General features: G+C 42.7%; 2 protein-coding genes across 7 annotated transcripts in view; one reads left to right on the plus strand and one right to left on the minus strand.

The window, feature by feature from the left end:
• The window catches only part of LOC133369271 (uncharacterized), a 63,733-nt gene extending 57,685 nt beyond the window's left edge, over window positions 1–6,048 (minus strand). The window contains exon 1 of one of the 4 annotated variants that reach the window (XR_009758854.1): window positions 5,811–6,048. Coding sequence is in view for 1 of the 4 variants with exons in the window: in XM_061594398.1 (XP_061450382.1) it covers window positions 5,448–6,020 (573 nt within the window). In the remaining 3 variants the exon portion in view is untranslated. Of the gene's footprint in view, window positions 1–5,303; window positions 5,354–5,412 lie in introns of those variants that run through there. The other 3 variants (XR_009758853.1, XR_009758855.1, XM_061594398.1) reach the window with 3 other exon arrangements.
• Window positions 5,426–16,482, plus strand: part of GARRE1 (granule associated Rac and RHOG effector 1) — a 156,065-nt gene continuing 145,008 nt past the window's right edge. Inside the window, exons 1-2 of one of the 3 annotated variants that reach the window (XM_061594364.1) lie at window positions 5,426–5,612; window positions 6,038–6,183. The gene's annotated coding sequence lies outside the window, so the exon portion shown is untranslated. Of the gene's footprint in view, window positions 5,613–6,037; window positions 6,184–10,829; window positions 10,949–16,482 lie in introns of all 3 variants that reach the window. The other 2 variants (XM_061594365.1, XM_061594363.1) reach the window with 2 other exon arrangements.

Below are 16,482 nucleotides of genomic sequence, written 5' to 3' on the forward strand. Positions count from 1 at the left end.
CACAGAATCAGGGGAACTGTCGTTTGTTAAGGGTGGTGGGAACTATAACTGTGAAGGGGAAACTACACTTCCCAGGATTCTTTAAGGGAAGTCATGTGCTTTAAATGAAGAAATATTTATATAAGCATGACTGTCAAAGATGTTTATTATTTACACAACCTGAAAAGATATTTGTAGTGCAATCCTATGTTTGTTTACTCAGAAGGAAATCCCAATGTATTCAATGGGGCTTACTCAAACAGGGAAGCGTGCACAGAATGGCAGCCTCAAGTGATAAGAAACACTCACCCAACCCAAAATTCAGAATATGCCACTTTAAGCTGTTTTGCAACTGTTTATACTTTCTATGGTAATGGATTTTAAAGGGATTTACTTCTTGTGAGCTGCCTTGGTTTCTAGTCGGCAATCCTACCACACAGGGCTGTTGGGAAGACTCCACCCACCCAGCCACCCACACCCACTGGAGATGTAAAAATACATAGACCCCATATAATAGTTTGTTGTCCAAATCAGTTGGTCATTGCAGAACATTTTTTTAAATAAAATCAGTATTAGTTTTCTACATAATAAAAACAGTGATATCTATGTAAGCCCTGCCTAACTGCTTTAAAAAATATAATTGGAGACGAGAGAAAGATTTACAACACACAGTTCTTTACTATGTTCATTCAAAAGTCCCATTAATTTACAGCACAATCCTAACCATGTCTACTCAAAAGTAAGACCTATTGAATTCAATGGGGTTTACTCCAGGTATGTGGGATTAGTATTGCAGCTTTATTCCTAGAAAAGCAAGTACGGGATTAAAGCTTCATATTGGGAAGGTTTTCAAAACACTGCCATCTTCAACAGCCCAGGAAAATTTAAAGTTGTTTGACTCCTGAACACAAGAGAAAAGAAGACTTTTGGTACTGGTGAAAGCGATATACTTACTCAGTTTATGAGATTTTCAGATAAACAGGAAAAAATCGTTTTCTACCTTTGCAATGGAGACTAAGGACTGCCTGGAGACCCAGAAATCCCTTGCCAATCACAATCCTGACTTCACTTATTGGCTACAAACCTGAAAGGGTGGGGTTAGAGCAGTTAGCTAAGAGATCATTTCATGGAAATTGCGGGGTGGGGGCAGCGGATAATGTTTTGGTGTATATCTCGAGAACCAGACCACCTAGAAACTTAATTTTTTTTAGAATGAAAGCTGAGAGTCCAGAGATTAAGCTGACTCACCCAGAAAGGACCCCCCCAAAGCCAGAATATCTGGTCAAAAACCAGATATCTGATAACCCTACCCCCACACACAGCTATCCATTTGGGTTCTGCATTCCCCTCCCCCTCCAACAGTCAGCATAAGGCCTATCAGGGCCAGGGCCAAGGCCTGTATAGTACCCCCCCCGCCTCCGCCTCCTCTCCCTTCAACAGTCAGCAAATGTCCCATTTGGGCCTGGGCCTACCGTCCCCACTGCCATCCTCCCCCTCCCCCTCCAACAGTCAGCAAAAAGCCCATTAGGGTCAGGACCTACTCCACACCATTGCCATCCTCCTCCTCTCTCTGGGACAATAGCAACGACTGTGATTGGCTGTGCTATCCAAAGTTGATTGGCCAGAACAAAAAATGGACAGAAAAAAGGCCAGAGTGTCTCTAAACGTGAGGTACTGTACAGAATAGGAATGTAAGGAACAGAGATAGGATTGGGCTATAGGTTTTGGGGCTTTAGGGTGGGCAGTGCCCCACCTGCCCTTAGTGCGGAGCCTCAACCATGCAGGACAGAATAATGGGCTCAAGTTACAGCAAGCCAGATTTCAACTGAACATCAGAAAAAACTTCCTGTTAGAGAAGTACAACAATGGAACCACTGACCTAGGAAGGTGGTGGGCTCTCCAGCACTGGAGACGTTCATGAAACAACTGGACAGCCACCTGTTGGGTATGTTTTAATTTGGATTCCTGCACTGAGCAGGGGGTTGGACTTGAGGCCCCTTCCAACCCCACCATTCCATGATTCTATTAAATTAGTTTCCAAGAACACCATATTCCAAAAAGCTGCCATACTCCCGCTGTAAGAGGACATATGTACCCTTATGTTTACTGCAGTGCCAGCGTTGTTGCGAGATTCTATGACTGGATTTGTTGTCCAACAATATCTGGAGGGCCACAGATTAGCCATCTCTGCTCTAGAGACACTATTTTTATGAACCAGGGCACTTTTCAATTGATTAAAAGGTATTGAACTGATTTTATTTTTTATTTATTTGTTTATTTTATTAACTTTATTTATACCCTGCCGTTTTTCCAAATTGGAACTCACGGCGGCTTCCGGATAAAGGACACATACAATAAAAAACCTATCAAAAATAAAAGCATATAATACATAAATGAATAAGTATAAACAAATATAATTAAAAATGAACTCTAGTTTAAAATAGCATTAAACTGTTTCTAATAATTAAAAACCATAATCATAAAATCAGAATAATTAAAAAATAAACTGGCAAGAACAATATAACATCCTTTTGGGCCTATCCTTGGCTGCCTTCGGAATCAAAGGCTTGCTGAAATAAGAAAGTTTTTAACTGTCGGCGAAAGGACTGCAGGGAAGGGGTCATTCTTATCTCCCTAGGAAGGGAATTCCAAAGCCTAGGGGCCACCACCGAGAAGGCCCTATCTTGTATTCCCAGTAGTTGTACTTGTGTGGATGTAGGTATTGAAAGAAGGGCCTCTCCTGAAGATCTCAGGGTCCGGGCAGGCACATAGAGGGTGATGCGATCTGACAAATAGCCTGGACCCAAGCCGTATAGGGCTTTAAAGGTCAGCACCAGCACTTTGAATTGTGTCTGGAAACAAACTGGCAGCCAGTGGAGCTTTTTTTAACAGGGGAGTTGTATGGTCCCTGTAATCAGCCCCCGTTTCCTCTAAACCAATTTATTGATCTAAATACTGCAACCCTAACTACAGTGACCATAAATAAATAAGGGTTGATTCACATTTGCTAGTTCATCCCTTGATGACCAGCATCCGCACTGTGAACTGTGTATGTATAATCTAAAGACAAGGGAAATATGTCCCTCCTCCTTGGCTTTAGTAGTATTGCTTTCAGATGTTCCTTTATACAGCTAGGAACGCAGTCAGATTATTGGGGCATCTAGCTCAGCATTGCTTCAGGCAGAGCAAGGTATTTCCCATCACCTGCTACTACCTGACTCTTTTAACCAGAGACATTGGGCATTTATACAAGGCAGCACACAACCATATGTATACATTAAGCAAATACATAACACCTAGGTGCTGCTGCCTCTGCTTGCTATGCACATCCACCGACTTGCCACCCCCATCCCCTTAGAACTTGCCAAAATGCTTTTAAAGTCTCCCCTCTTCTCCTCCCCCCCATGTCAGGGGGTTAAGGAGAAGGCCAAGGAGGGCCGCAAAAGGCTTAGAGTGTTCTTGCACTCGGGTCCTGCTTGTGGGCTTCCCCCGGGCACCTGGTTGGCCACTGTGAGAACAGGATGCTGGGCTAGATGGGCCACTGGCCTGATCCAGCAGGCTCTTCTTATGTTCTTATGTCCCAGGCAATTAGGATGAAGAGTCAGTCTGGCAGAAGGAGCAGTGCAGGAAGGAGGATTGCGGCCAGAAGCAATGGCCGGCCTAGGGATTGGTGGCAGCTGCAGCAGCAAATTACCAGGCTGGATGGCTGCTGCTTCTGGCTGCCTCCCTCCTTTCCATGCTGCTCCTCCTGCTAGGCCATCTCTTTGTCCTAATCATCCAGGTGGCAGAGGTGGGAGTGGCAGACGCAGAGGATCCCAAAGCCAGCCAGTTAGGAAGAAGGTGACCAGTAGTGGTGCCAGCTTGGGAAACTGGATCCCAGAGGCAGTGGCATCAGGCTGGCAGGCTGGGGACCAAATGGAGCTGGGATGCTGCTGCAGCCTGTCCTGGCTGTCCCTCGGTGGCTTGGGCCACCCATCTACCACTTCTTGCCATGCTGTAGTTTGCAGTGCCACCTATTTTTGACCAAGAAAACTGCAGCCTGATGACATTCTTACATTTCTATTTTTTATGGAAGTGGAGATATATATTGCATCATAATTTAAAACTAAAAACAAGCAGTAGCAATTAAAATTAACAGGCAGCACACTAAATAACTATGAAACAGCACTCAGCCAAGTAAAACCATAAAAATCAGGGAAGGGTCATGGCTTAATGGAAGACCATCTGGTTTGCATGCAGAAGGTCCCAGGTCCAGCATTGGTATCTCCAGGTAGGGTTCAGAGATTATTGTATTTTATCCTATGCTGTACACCGCCCTGAGAGCCTTCAGGCTGTGGGCGGTATATAAATTGAACAAAACAATAATAATAATAAATAAATAAACCATGGCAGTCAGTGTAGTCAGTACTGAGCTAGATGAACCAATGATCTGACTTGGTATAAGTCAGCTTCCTATGTTCCTAAAATCACAATATGTAACCAAAGATAATACAGCACCATAAAATTTCAGCACCCCAGTCAAAACTTGGGGGATCGTCTGCATGTAAAGAGTAAGTACACTATCAATGAATGAGCTCATTCCCCCCAAAACAATTTTAAAAATGATTTTTTTATTACTGTATTTAATTGATAAAAATACATCCAAGATTATTTTAATTGGGTGACAATGCCATTGCTGTTATGTTTCTATGCAAAAGAATAAAGGGATGCAAATCGGACAGTAAAAAATCATGATATAGACAAGCCAGCGAGGAAACATTTCATCCTCCCAGGTCACTATGTAAAGTAACTGAATTTAAGACAAGACATCCTTGGGAAAGTCAAAGAGATTGCAACTTTAAACTGTTGTGGTGCTATCACTTGTGGACTGAATTAACACAATGCTTTTTTTATATATACACACTATCTGGGTTAATTGGCTTACCAATGCCAAAGGATGCCTGTGTTATTAACAAGAACTGTTGTTTGTGTCAGTGGCCGCTCTTAACAACGTGATTATTATGGCCTGCGCTTCTCTGCCTTTCATTTCTTTCTGAGCTCCCCGATCACATTCCCGCCCTAGAGCCGCCCCCTTCACATATGCGCCTGCAACTCTTTTTGCAACCCTTTCTGCATGTGCTCAGGTGAGCTGTTGTCCATAAAAGCCTAAAGAAAGGCGTGAGGCCTCCCAACCCCACTGAAGTGGAGTAAATAAGCCTTGCTTCTGAGTGGAGACGGCTAGGAGCGTAGTGGCAGTCTTTCAAGGTGCCACAAGACTCCTCGCCTTTGCTGCAAGAGACTAACGGAGCTATACCATCTCCGAGATAAAACAACATGATTGTTACCATTATGACTCCCCGGCGCCGCCACCACATTCCTGTTCTTGGCCCCGCCCATACCCCATCGCGGCCCCGCCCCACCCGCCATTTCCCCGCCCAAGCTCCTCCCACTCACCCAAGCTCCTCCCCCCTCGGCGCGCGTCTAAGGACCTGCCGCCGCCGCTGCGCCGCCGCCGTTCCTGCTGTCGGCGTTTCCGGTGTGGTGCCGCCTCCGCCCGCCTGCCGTGGTCGACGCCGCTCTCCGAGCAAAGGGGCCCGCTTTGCGCGGCCGGCTCTCACTCGGCCTGGGGGAGGCTTGTCAGCCGCGTCGGGCAGGTGAGTCGGAGACGCCAGCGTCATCTCCGTCGTCGTCCGGGCGGGAGGGCCTGGAGCTGCCTCAGGGAGGCCGGGCGGGTGCAGTGAGGGAAAGACGGGAGGCTCGCGCGGCAAACAGGCGGTGGTGGCAGCGGCCCTTAAGTCTGAGGTGGCCGTTCCTGAGGGAGGGGGCGATTGCAGGAGGAGGACCCCCTTTACCTTCTCCGCAGGCAGCTCGGGGGGCGAGACCGCCGGTTGGGGCGGGTGCTGTGCGAACCTGGACCCGAACTCCCTTTCTCCCCTGCAGAGAGGAAAACTCCTCAGTAGGAAGACGGGCGGGCGCGCGGGGTGGTGGTGGTGGGTCGAAGGGTTTCTGGAGCGGCCCCCTTCGCAACCCCCCCTCCGGCGCGGTCCCTGCCCTCCTTTCATTTATTTATTGTTTTTAGGTGGGCAAATTCCTAGCGGGACTGCGCCTGCGTGAATTCCAATGCATCTTCCTGTGGAATAAGTGACCCAACCCTGCAAATGCTCCGGGGGCAGCCGCGCGTCTCTGTGAGAAAGCCAGCTAGTGTTCTCGCGCGCGCGCGCGCGTGTGAGTGAGTGTGTGAGTTTAAGTGTGAGAGAGGGAGTATTGGGTGGCCCCGGTGCCAGGCCCCTGGAGAGAGGGGAAGGCCCGCTCTAGTATCTCACTCCCTGGAGACAGACTTCCAAAGCAAAACATGATACAGGCCAGAGAAAGGATAACGGGATTCCTGGCTTGGGTGAGGGCGCCCTTTGCCTCACAGCCTGGTCTCTTTCTCCCTCGCGCTTCCTCGTTCCCCCTTGCGATAGAATTTTGGAAAGGTAGGGCCTGTGGGTGGCTTCTCTGAATTTTAGCCTGCAACCCCCTTTTTTTTCATGCTTGGCAGAAGGCCCCCAACCCCACTCCTTCAAAGTTGACATGCATTTTGAACTGCTGATTATTTTACTTTTACTCAAAAGTAATCACTACAATTACATTTTAGTTACATTTACAATTACATTTTAGTTACTTTAAAAAAATTGCCTACAAGGTGCTGGCCTTGGCTGCTGCACGTCTGAGTAGCCTAAAGCAACATTTAAAATAAGAACATATATATAGAGGGTAGTAGAATATTTTTTTTATCTGTAAGATTAACAGAATGGCATAACAGAATCTCACATCCCCCCACCCCACCCCCAGCAATGATGATACCCCAACACACATATAATTCACTTGAAATCAAATTTTACACTTGAAATGCTGCTTTTACAATACAAGTCTCAAAAGAACAGGATGATCATCAGATAAGGAATGCCTTTTTACAGATTATGTTGCCACCAGTACTGAACAAGCGCTCTACTGTGGCCCTTGAAGGCATGCTTGTGTTGTGCTGCAAAAAACAGTGCAGCACCCCTTTCAACTAAAACACATTTTGATCAGTATGGCAATCCCCTATCATTAAAGAAAAATGCAAACTTTAGTACTTTACTAGTTGCCTTTGTAATTTTTTTTGTCAACAGTATAACTTAGAGGTAACTTAATCCTGTACATACTTACCAGGGAGTAAGTCCCATTGAACTCATTGGGTGGACATGTATGCAGAATTGAACTGTCAGAAGCAGAACTTAAGAGACATAATGTAGGTAAACAGAAAATGTACATATCAAAAGTAATCCACCAGCATAAACGTTATCCCTTCTCCTGCAATTAAAAATGTGTTTTCGCCCAGCATATAGTGAAACTATGGAATTTACTACTACAAGAAATAGTGATGGGCACCAACTTGGATGGCTTTAAAAGAAGATGAGACAAATTCATGGAGGATAAATCTATCAGAGGCACCTAGCAATGATGGCTATGTTCTACTTACAGTGTCAGAGACAGTCTGCTTCTGAATATCAGTTGCTGGGAATACAAGTGAAGAGAGTGCTGCTTGTGCACTCAGGTCCTGCTTAGGGGCTTCCCTTTAGGGCATCTGATTGGCCACTCTGAGAACAAGATGCTAGGCTAGATGGGCCATTGGTTGGATCCAGCAGGCTCCTCTTATGTTCTTGTATGTATTGCAACAAACAACAAAAGTCAGTTGTGGGGCCTTACATATCAGGGATAGCCAACATGGTGCCCTCAGTAAGTTGTAGGACTGCAATTTCCATCATCCCTGATAATTATGTTATGTTGTCACGACGCTGAAGTTCGTTCCTAGTTCCCAGTTCCTTATTTGCAAAACACTAAAAAACAAGAAAAGTTCACAGCTACAGCAACTCCAACGGAAAGTTAACATGTCTCTGAACCCTAAAATATATGTTGGGGTACTCCATATCGTATATTGCTGTGATCTGCGGACTCTCCCTGGCAATAACAAATTTATTCAGTCAAAATTATCAGGCTTCTGAAATGCTCATAAATGCATAACGATGTCATAAAATCATAAAAAATAAGTAACTGGGTGTGCCCACCCCATAATCTGTTCTGAGCCAGGACAAATCATACACCCCAGGAAAGGGAGGGTGTCCTCTACAAGATGCCAGTGTGTCCCACCTGGCCCAGAGTTTCTGTTGGATTCAGGGCATGTATAAGGGCATCTGTGCATGACCAAAAGAGACAAAAAGCGAATAAAATATCCGGGGGTGTTCGCCACTTAATCTTCTCTGGGCCAAGACAAATCAGACACCCGGAAAATCATAGGGTGTCCTCTATGCTATGCCAATGCTTACAACCAGTACTTATGATCTATGTGGATTTTTAAAAAAATTGTATTGGTCTTCCCTGTTACTTTGTTATAGCTCAGGTATTATTTTTAAAAGCCATTGATGTTGGTGACAGAAGGACTTGTGGCGGGGTCAACGAACTATGATTTATTGAAAATGTAACTTCATAGATGACACTCTAAAGTATGCATGGATGGCATCTCATAGAACACACTCTCCCAGATGCATGGAAGTATGATATGTGGTGCCCCAAATCAGCTTTTAGGATGAACACTCCAGTTTCTTACTTTCTTTTCTCTACATATTTGCTATTTTTCTAATACATATATGCCCTTGTCTGTACCATACATACAAAAGAAGCTCTGAACTGGGTGGGAACCCTCTCCTGCATGCATGGATGTATGACTTGTAGTGCCCAAAGCATGTTTGGGGGTGGGAACCCGCAGTTCCTTATATACATTCTACATTGCTTGTTGTGCATAGATGCACATACCTGTTTTGTGTGTCCACTAGAAAATCCATTCCGGGCAGGATGCAGTGACATCTCATTGAGGACACTCTCCCCTTTCCTCAGGTGAATGATGTTTCATGGCCCACAGCAGATTTTGGAGTGGTCACCCCAAATTATGTATTTTTCTCCACTTACTCTTGATTATTTTAGTTCTGCATTTCTCTACTCTTGATTATTTTAGTTCTGAGTGCCCTGAGCCCAGCAGAAACTATAGGCCAGGTGGGAAGTACTGGCACCTTGTAGAGGCCACCCTCCCCCTTCCTGGGATGTATGATTTGTCCTGGCAGCAGGGGTGTAGTTGTCCAGGGACTCGGGGTGTTCTAGACCTCTTACTTTTTTGGGAGCAGGGTCCCTATGTCTCCAGCATCATATGAGCTGATCGGCATGAAAGAGGAGTGTGTTAGCCACTGAGAAGAATCTTCTAATATGCTTCTTTCCTGCTGATTGGAGCCAATCAGAGTGAAAGGAGGTGAGTCACACACTGAGAAGACTCTTTTCAGTAGCTAATACTCTCCCCTTTCATACTGATCGTGTCCTAGGGACATCAGTTGTTGTGGGAGAAGGCATTGACAAGGACCTCATTCTCAACCCAGGAGCAAATTAAGGGGGGAGGGGGGTCTGACTGTGGCTGAGACTGTCATGAAGGGACCCTGCACTTCTGAATTTGCACTACACTACTGCGTGGCACAGTGCAGATTTTTGGGTGAGCACCCCTAGTTTCCTATTTTCTGCATATTTTTGTCACTTTAGGTTGTGCATAGATGCCTTTATCCCTGCCCTGCACCCAGTAAAAGCTCTGCGCCAGGTGCGACACACTGGCATCTTGTAGAGGACACCTTTTCCTGGGGTGTATGATTTGTCCTGGCTCAGAACAGATTATGGTGTGGGCACACCCAGTTACTTATTTTTTATGATTTTATGACATCATTATGCATTTATGAGCATTTCAGAAGCCTGATAATTTTGATTGAAAAGAATTGTTGTTATTCTTGACAGGGAGAGTCCGCAGATCACAGCAATATGGAGTACCCCAACATATATTTTAGGGTTTGGACACATGTTAAATTTGGTTTGGAGTTATTGTGGCTGTGAACTTGTCTTTTTTTAGTGTTTTGAACTTTCAAGCAAATAAGGAACTGGGAACTAGGAACCAACTTCAGCATCGTTATGTTATCTGAGACTGATGGGAGTTGTAGTCCAACAACATCTGGAGGGCACTGTGTTGAAGACCCAATTAGATTAGCACAACTCCCTTCCTACCTACTCATCTGTTTCAAACACATCCAGAAAAGTATGTCTCTTAAATTCTATGTCTGACAGTGCGTTCCTTTCAGAGGTAAAAATCTGCAATCCTGTATACTTATCCATTTAACTCAATGAGGCTTAATTTGGAGTAATATATAGGACTGGACTCCACCAGAATACATTTCAGCATTGTAGGGGCTATACATTATTAATGCTGTACCGACTACAACTACCAACTGCTGCTTATGTACATCTAATGTCTCAGCCTAAGCTACCTCACAGGGTTGTTGCAAAGATAAACCGGGGGGGGATGGCATTCACAAATCAAAAGTAAATCTGGGGTGGGGGGCGCACACAAGTAATAGGATGTCTGACAGATAGAATGTTAACAGGTGAAGCTTTCCCTGTTGTATTTCCATACAAAAAAGGGTTACTCCATTTAATTTCTACCTGCCCCACAGCTGTCCATAAGAGCCTGATCTCCTGCAATGCCACCTCTAAACCATGCAAAGAACTCAAGTAAAAAAACAACCACAACCACAGAATTTGGGCTGTTTGTTTTTAAAGAACATCCGTAACAGTATGAAATACGACATTCTCAGGCAAAAAAGTTATGAGACAGTAGACATAAAAACCCACACACAAAGCCTTGACAAACAGTGACAAAAGTGCTCTGAGCATGAGCATTTTCACATTTTAAATTTTTACTCATTGTTTTTGCTTATTTATTGCCTTGGGGCAGTCCCTAACTCTCAGCCTAACCTACCTCACAGGGCTGTTGTGAAGATACAGAAGGTAGAATTAAAATGAGAAAGAAGGAAACTAAGGCTGCAATGCAATACATGTCTGCTCAGAAGTAAGCTTTATTGGGTTCAATGGGACTTACTCCCAGGTAAGTGTGTACAGAAAATTTTTAAATTTTTACTCATCATTGTTTTTGTTTGTTTATTGCCTTGGGGCAGTCCCTAATTCTCAGCCTAACCTACCTCACAGGGCTGTTGTGAAGATACAGAAGGTAGAATTAAAATGTGGGGGGGAGGAAACTAAGGCTGCAATCCAATACATGTCTACTCAGAAGTAAGCTTGCCTGGGAGTAAGTCCCATTAAACCCAATGGGACTTAATTCTGTGTAGACAAGTACTGGATTGCAGGTTAGTCCTTGTATTACATGTATCAAATTTTACTTGCCTTAACCAGATTGATGCATCTTTGTACTATAAAGGGTCATATTTTTTCTCTCCCCCCTGCAAATGGGACTAAACTCCATTAAACATTAAGAGACTTACTTCTGAGTAGACTTGTATATATTGTACTGTAAGTCAGCTATACAATCATTGTTAACAAGTGCCAGTTTGAAACACTTTGCATTTGCCATGGGGAGGAGGATTTGCACAAAAGAGTTTCCAGGGAATATCTTCCTCACAAGAAAGGAAGGGCAGGAAAGAAAACTGGAAGCAGCAGCTCTTTAGGACCCTGGCTGCTTGCTGCTGCAATTTCTGCCTGCCCCCTGCTCACCCTGAAGCCATGGCTTTTGGCTTGCATCTCTCTCTGCTGGTAAGAGAGGAAAGGTGGGGAGGGAGGCAGAAGCCACCTTGAGCTTTGTGCCCCCCCACGTCATCATCTCTCATCTCCACAACCAGTTTTTCATGCCCATTTTTCTGCTGCCTTCTTGCCCTCCGGCTCTTTTCTCCCTTTACTCCTGTCCATTTCTAAACAATTGTTTTCTCCACTCTGTCTCGCTCTCCGCCGCCTCCCTCGTCGCCTCCTAAGCACCCATAGAGCACAAGGGAAGAGTGATGCTGCACAGAAGCCCAATTTGAAGCACATGATTTTTATCCACAAATCAGGAGCAGAAGACTTCCCCTGCTGCTCCCCAAGTAACCCCCAAAAGTAACTCTGGAAACGTTACAGTTACAGCTCCAAAGTAATGAAGTTACTATTCATTCTGTACCAGCAGAATGTAATGAAGTTGCCCATTCATTACTCAAAAAAGTAATAAATTACAAGTAACTCGTTATTTGTAACGAGTTACTTCCAAGCTCCGGGCTAAAGATGGTGTTTTTGTGCAAAGCACATCAGTGTGCAATTACTGCAGTTATGAATAACAGAACTGTAGCTGTGCACCCCAAAATAAGCATTGGGCCACCCCAGATGACACTTCCATACCATCAGGGGAACATTCCCTATGTCCTTCCATGCAGTTGAGTCTGGCCCACTGCTTTCTTCTTGCTCAAGGGACTGTCAGCTATAGGAACTTTGCACAAACCTGCACAATTTCACATGCTAACTTAAATGTTTATTTAGTTTCTCCTGGGCATATATGGTCAAACTTGTTTATTTTCAAATTTGTCATCATTATCCATTTCCTCCTCAAATTGATGTTCACCATCCTCTGTATTCAAAATTCCTGCTTATTGAAGTAGGAGAGTTTGCATATATCAGTGCATGTGAACCCATTTTTCATGCATACACATTTCCCGGTCATGGAGATGTGTGATATGAGATATCTTAACTCATATTTTGTGGTGTAGTGCCAGATAAACTACCTACGCTATACATGCAGCAATTAGTTAGAAAAGAACCGGGCACCAAATTCAGCTTCATAAAAACACGCAAGGTTGCCACCTATTTTCTAACTCCTGAGGTATAAATCTTGCAAAAAATGACGTTGAGCCTTATTCAGCTCATTTGGTACTAATTCACCATTTTTGGAAGTGTGGTTCCTGTGCTATCTGACGGTTTTCTGTTGTGTCTTATCAGTGCCCTGTAAACTTTCTTGTGCAATGATGTTCCCATTCTAATACAATACCCTTGATGAATGATCTATTGTTTGAGATGTAAGGGTGCAGTATGCGTTTTGTTGAAATGGTAAGATATCCTCTTACCTAATCACAAAGATACTGGCTAATGAAATTCTTTCATTGAATCAAATCAGTAACAGCAGGATTGTTGTATTTTAAGAGTTAGAATATGTTTGGATGCTTTGAAGAAGTTTAGTTCTCTTGGTTTAGGAGCTTTTAGGGTAGAGTGTGGTTGAATGTTCTTGAGATATCTCTGCTGTGTATTTCCTTCCACAGTACAAGCAAGCCATAGTTCAAACATCTTTTAGCGAATCTCTGATCTTGGACATTAGTTAGTCTCTCAACATGGTAATTCTTACATTAAATTAGAAGGCTATGACTGTAGACTTCTTTTTTTTTTTTTTTTCAATAATTTTTATTCAGATTTTCATAAAACATACAAGACAAAATCATAAAACATTCAAAGACAAAAAACAAAATCAAAAATAGTTAAACAAAAAGAAAAAAAGAAAAAAAAAATAAAAAATAAAGAGTAAAATATTGACTTCCCATTTGTCAAAGATCAAATCAGTTATAAGTCTATAATATATAACAATCCTGTCTCTTAAGTCATATTATAAAATCACTTTCCTCCAGTAGTTATCTTACTTAATCATCAAATCTCATAAACATTACTTTATTCTTTCCACAAAAAGTCAAAGAGAGGTTTCAATTCTTTAAGAAATATATCTATCAATTTTTTTTTCCAGATAAGCATATCGATTAATCCATCTCATTACTAATTATGATAATCTTATTGTCATAACCATAGTCAAAATAAACATTTCAATTAATCCATCACATCAGAATCTGTTAGGTTCAGTAATTTCAATAGCCATTGTTCTATTATCTCTAGTAATTCCATTTTCCATCTTCCATCTTCAGTAGTCTTATTAAGTCCAGTAATTTCAATATCCAATCTTCCATTATCAGTATTCCATAATAATCTTGCTGTCAAAGCCATAGTCATATAGTAAGAGTCTGATGGGAATTACCTCTATCCCAAATATTTTCTTGCCATCCATTCTGAATAGGTTGCTGAAATACTGCTGTAAAATCATATCTCTGTTCTTTTTTTCAAAATACACTGGGTCATCTCTTAAAAGTTTTTCCATTGTCACATGGCTGCAGTTAATTCCATAGATTTTCTCTATATTGGGCTCCATCACATCATTCCAGTCCAGAAGATAGACCATGCCATTGATAACTTTATCTCTAGAATCTTCATTAATTTCTTCAGAGATAACATTGAGTTCCAAACAATAGATTTTATTTCTAAAGTCCATAGACTCCAAATCTTGTTCCTGTTCCACGTTTGTTCCAATCTCCGGGATCTCCTCTCTCACAGGGACCCCTATTCCAGTCTCCAGGGTCTCCTCTCTCACAGGGACCCCTGTTCCAATCTCCGGGGTCTCCCCTCTCACAGGGACCCCTTCCAGGGTCACCTCTCTCACAGGGACCCTTATATCTTTAATCTCCTGCTTCATTTTACTCAATTCAATTTTCATTATCTCAATCTCATCCATTATTTTCTGAAACATAGTTATTTCCAGATTCTCAGCCACTTTCTTAATTGCCATTTTAAAAGAAAAATATAGGAAAACCACTTCTTATTTCAGCAACAATTGGGTTAATACTCCAAACTTGGTGACATCACAGTATAAACAGAGCAGACAGCCTTATCTCTCCAATAGTTAAGTAAACAAAATGCAGTTCCCAGGATCGAAACAATTAATGGCAATCGTCAAGAAACAGATTCGTCAAAATAAAATAGACCAAAAAGAGAGTAGTCTCAAAACAGTATAATATTTTTCAAAATAAAAATCTGGAATAGAAATCCCTCTTCTGTGTATATCTTTAGAATGCAAATCCAGGACAGCTTTTTGCAACAAAAACAGAGATAAGCTATTAATTAGTGCGTAGCAGAGAGAAGTTACGGCTCCCCAGTGAGATGTCAAAAACCGATCAATCTGGCAAATCTCTTTTAAACAGCAACAATTTAAGTCAAGTAAAAGAAAAATATAGAAAGAAGGGTGCTTGCCTGTTAGTGCGTTCTCTCTTAGAAGATAAGATGAACGTTCGCTTTAACAGATAGAGCTTGCTGTTGAAAATCCGTCCCACCTTCGTCGGCTGGACCTCGTCCCATAAATTAATGAGATCTGGTCGTCCCAACAAAAATAGGCTTTGAGGTTAATCTCTTCGTTTCTCCCTACCCGGGAGAAGTTTAATCAGTCAAAAAAAAAAGAAAAAACTGACTGATATATCTGAATAAGCTTCTTTTGAGGCAGGAGCCCGTCTCAAAAGCAGGCACAGGCTAAGTCACCCTTCCCGGGAGTCGACTGTAGACTGTAGACTTCTGAATGGTACACTCCATAGCAGTAGAATATGAAATCTCACTTTTTTGAAAAAAGTATTGAAATATACATTAGGTCCGTTTTTACAGCTGGTATATAGAGCAAATTACTACGTACTCTTTTTTCTCTCCCAAAGCCATGAGAGGCTTTAATTTCTTTGTGCTAATGCAGTTTCATTAAAATGTTGGCTATAATACAAAATCCCATTGGGGCAGGGTTGTAGCTTTGCTTCACCTGATCATTTTGTAGTGCTTCAGAGGTAATGAGTATAAAAAACTAAAAGTGGCATTGGGAATATTGCTTAGAACAGGGTTCATTGGTTTCTGGTTACCTTTTGTTTATTTATATTCTGCTTTTCCAGACAAAAATGGCCTCCACAATGCAGCTTACAATAATCAAAGTATTATGCAACTGAATAATGCTAATTTCAAGATGTGTAGATGTCAGTATATACTTGTTTGGCAGATAAAGTACATTCTTGGAGCAGTTTAAACAATCAGATGGGAGCAGTTGGAGAGGCTATAATGGCAGTAAAGCAAATGGGTGTTCCAAGGAACCAAACACTTCTGTCTGTAATAGGGTTTGGTTCATACATTAGGTTTTAAATGAGACATCATGTGTGTTTGTGTCTTTAGAGCTGCAGACTATGTAGTTGGAAGTAAGTCCTGTAAGTCTTGGGTCGTACTTTTGAGTAAATGAGCACTGGGATGGGTTGCACACGATACTACTTCTCCCTGCTCTTCCTCCCTCACAGCTGAGATGGAGGGGAAAGGGAAGAAAAACAGGCATTGCTTTCTTTTTCTTTTCCAGCAAGTTAAGGGGGGGAAATCAGTATTTTGAAGGTAATGAGTATTAATGGTGATATTCCCATACCAGGAGTGTTGTTTTTGTTGTTGTTGTTATTGATTTATATCCTGCCCTTCCTTCCATCAGGAGCCCAGGAGCATGGGACAAGGGGAGCTGTGAGAGGCTGTTAAGTACTACAGGTTACAAGGAAGCCTCATTGAAAAAGCAAATATGTGTAGCGGACCTCTTGAGCCTATATACTGAAGATCTCAAGTTGCCCTAGCTTTATAGAAATGCACAGTTTGACTGAATTTCATACCGATTGCCTTTATATGTGCTTGTCTGCGTTCCTGTGTGCAAAACCATATGTATTCTAATGTATTAAGAGCAAACTGGAGTACTTTTATCATAAATTACAAGAATTGGGCCTCTAGTCCATGAAGAAC

The sequence above is a fragment of the Rhineura floridana genome, chromosome 13 (genome assembly GCF_030035675.1).
Source record: "Rhineura floridana isolate rRhiFlo1 chromosome 13, rRhiFlo1.hap2, whole genome shotgun sequence".
Classification (NCBI taxonomy): domain Eukaryota; kingdom Metazoa; phylum Chordata; class Lepidosauria; order Squamata; family Rhineuridae; genus Rhineura; species Rhineura floridana.